At 45.4% G+C, this 6,252-nt stretch overlaps 1 protein-coding gene across 1 annotated transcript in view; it reads left to right on the top strand.

Annotated features, from left to right (window-relative positions):
• The window catches only part of LOC104938491 (PATJ crumbs cell polarity complex component), a 75,029-nt gene that overhangs the window by 17,719 nt on the left and 51,058 nt on the right, over positions 1-6,252 (top strand). Inside the window, exons 14-19 of the mRNA XM_027290215.1 lie at positions 2,527-2,588; positions 2,922-2,978; positions 3,138-3,272; positions 3,374-3,568; positions 3,642-3,713; positions 4,515-4,724. Of these exons, the coding sequence (XP_027146016.1) occupies positions 2,527-2,588; positions 2,922-2,978; positions 3,138-3,272; positions 3,374-3,568; positions 3,642-3,713; positions 4,515-4,724 (731 nt within the window). The remainder of the gene's footprint in view (positions 1-2,526; positions 2,589-2,921; positions 2,979-3,137; positions 3,273-3,373; positions 3,569-3,641; positions 3,714-4,514; positions 4,725-6,252) is intronic.

The following is a 6,252-nucleotide window of genomic DNA, read 5'->3' as shown; positions in this document are numbered from 1 at the left end:
TGTGTTTCGTGCTCAGTGTGTTTCGTGCTCGGTGTGTTTCGTGCTCGGTGTGTTTCGTGCTCGGTGTGTTTCGTGCTCAGTGTGTTTCGTGCTCGGTGTGTTTCGTGCTCGGTGTGTTTCGTGCTCGGTGTGTTTCGTGCTCAGTGTGTTTCGTGCTCGGTGTGTTTCGTGCTCGGTGTGTTTCGTGCTCGGCGTGTTTCGTGCTCGGTGTGTTTCGTGCTGCTCCATCCACAACGTTTGAACATTTAGCTTGAATCAAACTAACTCCTGAGCTCTGTGACGTGTCCATGAAGTTTGGTTTGAACACAGCACACATCCATATAAATGCTTCAGTGTCTCGTCTGGTCCTGACTGAGTCTGGATCAGTACTTCAAACTGTCAGTCCCCTCCTGAGGTCAGCATGCTGTGTGGTGTAGATGAACTGGCACAGGTAGATCGGCGCCTGTGTGCAGGTGAGATTTGAACATTTGATTTTTACTGACTCTGTGAAAGCTGAAGCAGTGAGCTGTGTGCAGCCGTGTGAGGACTCATGGGTGGAGCTCAGGCTGTCCTAAAGACTGTGATGGTGTAGGTGTAGCTCCTGCAGACGTGTCAGCCCGGCCTCCAGCAGCACTCCTCTCTGAGTTATTTCCTCTCTTTTTATTCCTCATTAGCTTTGCTAAGTGGCCAAAACGCCACGCTCACACTTAGCGCGCCGCCTGCCTGCTGCCGGGCCAGCAGATGTAAAGTGTCCGGGCTGTCTGACAGCCTCGCAGCGATGTATTACCCTGTTTATTCAGCCAAACGCTGCAGATTAATTGCACTGTGAAGGCCGAGGTTAGCAATGCTAATTTAATCAGAGGCTGTTGTTGTAACACTGCCAGACCTGCTGCAGAACCCTCAACATGTGAGCAGCTCTGTGAGGACATGCAGGTGTTTCCTCCCTGAGTTCAGCCTGCAGGCTCAGCGAGCAGCCTGCCGGCCGTGCAGCAGCTTCTCTGTAATCTGCTCTGACTGTCAGTGTTTCATGTTGGAGCGCCACAGTCACTCTGCTCGGGGAAAGCCATCCATTCTGCTGTGATTCAGGAACGGATTGTTGCTGAGACATTTTTGTGTGTGTGTGCAAATGCATTAAACCCAAATCCACAGTCTCCACAGTTAAAGTTGCTTACTTCACAGTTTACATTTGAGTCATTTAGCTTTTTGCTTCTAACCGGTGAATTCCAATGAGGTGACCCTCCGTCAGCCTGCAGCAGAGACGTAGTGAAATGTTTCTGCTGCAGCACAACTACAACATCCAGCTCTGCTGCAGTACTACTGACGGTAACGTGGAATACAGCGAGTCCTCCAACATTACAGGAACTCTTCCTGACTGCTGCTGAAGTTTGAGCAACATGATAAAATGTTTGAGCCGCCGATGAGTTCATAAACATTATTATATATCAAACTACACAGCAGCTGATATCACTGACTAGTCCAGCAGCAGTCAGCCCAGAACCAGAACCAGAACCAGACCCAGCAGCAGCTGATATCACTGCCTAGTCCAGCAGCAGTCAGCCCAGCTCGGCGTCTGTCTTTCAGCCTTTTATTTCACCAAGCTCTCACCAACCACTAAAAGTCAGTCCCACATTTACTCTTGTCCGGCGGCTTCTTGCTCGCTCACTCTCTCCTTTTCTCTTCTTAGCTTCCTCCGTCAGCGTCCTCTTCACTCTCTGCTCCTCTGCCATCATGTCCATAGAGGCTGCTGACTGCTGGAATCATCATCATCATCTTCTTCTTCTTTTTTTTTCTTTTATTTTTTTTAAAGATTGTTTTTTTGGCCTTTATGGATAGTCCAGCTGAAGATAGACAGGAAGCAGAGAGAGGGGGAGTGACACACAGTGAATGCAGGATTTAAACCGGGGCCAGTTGCAGTTAGGACTGAAGCCTCTACACACGGGGCGGCCGCTTAACACACTACGCTACCGACCGCCTTCTTCCTTCTTCTTCTCCTCCTCCTCCTCCTCCTCCTCCTCCGGTCCATAAAATATGATCCAGTTTCACCAAAATCAGTCAAATAGTTGGTGGTGTGTGACTTATTGCGTAAAGCGTTACGTGTCTGTCATCATGGAGCTCTATGGTGAGTGCTGGTGTCGTATGAACACTTAACGCTGCAGGGTCACCAGACACAAGTCAGATTTTTCATATTTGGACTGGTCCCTGACCCGTCAGTTAGATGCTGTTCATAACGAAGTTCATTACAAACTCTGTAATTAAGGCCTGAGATTAGAGGAACCAGATTCACAGCGTCACCTGCAGGTGTCAGCAGCACAGGACGCCGCCCTAACCCCTCGGCGTGGCGCTCTGCTGCAGGACGTGTCGTTCGTCGGCGTCATCAGCGCCGTGTTCCATTACTGCAGGTTTTAGTTGATGAGCTGCATGAAGCTGCTGCTGAGTTTTAATGGCTGGACTGTAACTTTACATCTGTTCCACTGCTTACACAGGCTGTTCTGTGTGTGTGTGTGTGTGTGTGTGTGTGTGTGTGTGTGTGTGTGTGTGTGTGTGTAGCTACAGACGCAGAGCTGAGGGCTAAATGGGAGGCGGCTCTGGGACCACAGTACCAAGTTCTGGTGAGACCTGCTGATGTTGTTAATATACAGTATAAATATACATGTATATAATTAACATAAACAGTTAATTCTTTCCTCGTATGGAGATACAGGTAACTCCAAAAGTACTTAGTTACTTTAGTTTTTCAGAGTTAAACAACAACAAACTTTTTCTCACGTGAATATGGAGTACAGAAAGCTCCCACGTCAAACTACAACTACAACAAACTTCAACTTTCAAATTTTCAGTTTGTTAGCTCATTTAGCTCGTTAGAGAGGCTGAATGATGACATCATCTGTGTGTGTGTGTGTGTGTGTGTGTGTGTGTGTGTGTGTGTGTGTGTGTGTTGTCAGGTGGTGAACTTGGATCCGGTCATTGAAGACGATGCTGAGCTGCAAAAATCCTCCAAGGTGAGAACCATCACGGTCCAGATGAAGCTTTGTGATATGAAACATGTTTTCATATTAACGAGCTGTAAATATCGGAAACGAAGAACAGACGAGCTCACAGTCATCAGAACTTCATCGGAGCTCTTTGATAACCTCAGTTTTCCTCCACCTGTCTTCCAGCTGCTGCCCATCCACACTCTGCGCCTCGGGGTGGAGCTGGACTCGTTCGACGGTCACCACTACATCTCCTCTGTGGCTCCTGGAGGCCCCGTGGACAAACATGGGCTCCTGAGACCAGAGGACGAGCTGCTGGAGGTAAAAACATGAACTGACACGAGAGAAAGACCGACGAGTTTCTGCAGACGTTAGTCACACTGTGTGTGTGTGTGTGTGTGTGTGTGTGTGTGTGTGTGTAGGTGAATGACGTTCAGCTGTACGGTAAGTCTCGTCGGGAGGTCGTGTCCTTCCTTAAAGAAGTTCCTCCTCCGTTCACTCTGGTCTGCTGCCGACACCCGACCTCGGACCTGGAACCAGAACCAGAGTCTGAATCTGAACCGACACTACGACTTGGACCAGAACCGGTACGACAGCCACAGAGCAGCGTGGAGGAGGTGAGGACGTGGTCACGGTGTGCAGTGTTTACACTGAAGATCATTTTCATCTGAACTCGTCTGTTTGTTTCAGATCGAGCTGAAGCTGTCGGCGATGCTCTGCAGTCAGACAGACACGAGTGAGTGGCAGCAGGCAGCTCGACAGGTAACCTGTCTCACACACACGTACAGGTTACGTCATGTAAACACGTGACATCATGTAAACACGTGACATTATTTAAACATGTGACATCATGTAAACACGTGACACATCATGTAAACACGTGACATCATATAAACACGTGACACATCATGTAAACACGTGACACATTATGTAAACACGTGACATCATGTAATCACGTGACACATTATGTAAACACGTGACACATCATGTAAACACGTGACACATTATGTAATCACGTGACACATCATGTAAACACGTGGCACATCATGTAATCACGTGACACATTATGTAAACACGTGACACATCATGTAAACACGTGACACATCATGTAAACACATGACATCATGTAAACACGTGACACATTATGTAAACACGTTTTACTCATATGTAAACACGTGACACATTATGTAAACACGTTTTACTCATCAATGCTTTAAATGTAGTTTTGTGAAAGTTTCAAAGTTCCTAGATTGGATTTTAAATTTAAAATAAAAAAAACTAAAATAAATATTTAATGATGCTTTAAAGAAATGCTGAGCACATTAAATAAAATTTGATACATGCTAAAATAATATTTATTGATTGACTTTGTTAATTCAGTTAAAATATGATGAATGTGAAGAAAATGAAAATGTTACTAACTGAATAAAATCATGAAGTTCTCCGTAAAAACTAAAACCTGAATTCATTTGATTTCTTGCGTTCACGTCGTCGTGTTCAGCGCTCGCAGCTTCCTTTAAATCTTTAGTGAACCATGAAGTTTACCTGCCATGTGTTTGTCAGGAGCACGTTTCTCCTGTAAGGGAGGTGCTGATGGAGGAGAACATTCAACTCAGCCAGGAGGAGGAGGAGGAAGAGGAGGAGGAGGGGGAAGATGATGAAGAGGAGGAAGATGATGAAGAGGAGCTGGCTCTGTGGTCTCCAGACGTTCAGGTGTTGGAGCTACAGAAGGAGAGAGACAAAGGCCTCGGCTTCAGCATCCTGGATTACCAGGTAAGGACCTGTCTGTCTGTCTGTCTGTCTGTCTGTCTGTCTGTCTACCTGTCTGTCTCTCTGTCTGTCTCTCTGTCTGTCTGTCGTTCACTGATGAAGTTTACGGGTGTGACGGAGGACTGAGATCAGGTCTTCTTCTCCACCCTCCTGAACCTTTCTCCACCTTTGGGCTCATTCATAATTTTACTGATTTTCACTGAAGTAATCCTGAAATTTAAATTTATTATTATGAGACGTCTGAGACGCGTACACCTGACATGTGACATGTGACACGCAACACACTCACCTGTTTGAAGCCGGAGCTTTGTCAGAGGACCAATCACACGTCACATTACATCACAAGCTTGCAGTGATTGGCTGTGTCATGTTTGACTGGATTCAGTACTTCACCATGAGGTTCTGACTGATTTGGGTCGATACCTTGAAGGTTCTGAGGACGACACTCTGAACACATCAGCACCAACATGACGAGTTTTTACGCTCAGCGACTGAAATAATGAAACTTTACTAACAGACTTCATGCTTCTCCGTCTGGTGAGCGCCCCCACCCTCCACCCTCCTTCAGCACTTTATCTTTAGGCACAGCTTCACCTCCAAGACCTCTGCCTCCTCCTCTTTCCTCCTCCCTCCTCCTCCCTCCTCCTCCCTCCTCAGTCAGACCCAGCTGAGGCGGCGGGGGGAGCTCCAGGTTAACTCCCTGTTGGTCTACATGCATGTCAGCCCAGGGGGCCTGTGTGTGTGTGTGTGTGTGTGTGTGTGTGTGTGTGTGTGTGTGATCATTATTTTTCTTGAAAGAAAACATTTGACCAGATTTACACTTAAAGTTCATTTACATTCACAGAAACATCAGGCTGCTGCGTGATGAGAAATAAAAAGGCGTCACAGTTTGTCATAAACCAGGAGAGTGTGCGCTCAGCTGACACTGAAAACTGAATCCAGATTCAAGAATCCAGATTGAAGAATCCAGATTCAAGAATCCAGATTCAGACTCGACCCGCTGACGTTTTTCTGCACTGTAAAGAATTAATGATATTAATTTTCTATAATATTTTCTGAGCTGATTTTTAGAATATTTCTCTCATGTAGAAGAAGCAGCAGAAAACAGAAAGTTTTTCTGAAAATGTCGCCACATTTAAAAAACATTAAAGCAAAATAACTGAACATGAATATAATTCTTTAATTAATTAATTATATTTTATTATATTAATGTCACATTCAAACACTTACACACAGCCCACACCCACACACACACACACACACACACACCACACACACAGCAGCACACTTACAGTGCTCTGAATAAAACATATTTAAAAAAACACAAAATTGAAGATAAATTAAACTGTAATCAACTGCTCATCCCTTCTGTGTTTAAGAGATTTTATTTATAGATATATGTGTGTGTGGTGTGTGTGTGGGTGTGTGTGTGTATATATATATATAGTATATAGATTAGATATATTTGGCATGCTATGATCGTATATATATGTAGGAGGGGTGGTGGGGGGGGCATATCTTATATAGATAT

Source organism: Larimichthys crocea, chromosome XVII (assembly GCF_000972845.2).
Source record: "Larimichthys crocea isolate SSNF chromosome XVII, L_crocea_2.0, whole genome shotgun sequence".
Classification (NCBI taxonomy): domain Eukaryota; kingdom Metazoa; phylum Chordata; class Actinopteri; family Sciaenidae; genus Larimichthys; species Larimichthys crocea.
This window is presented reverse-complemented; position numbering and strand designations above follow the sequence as displayed.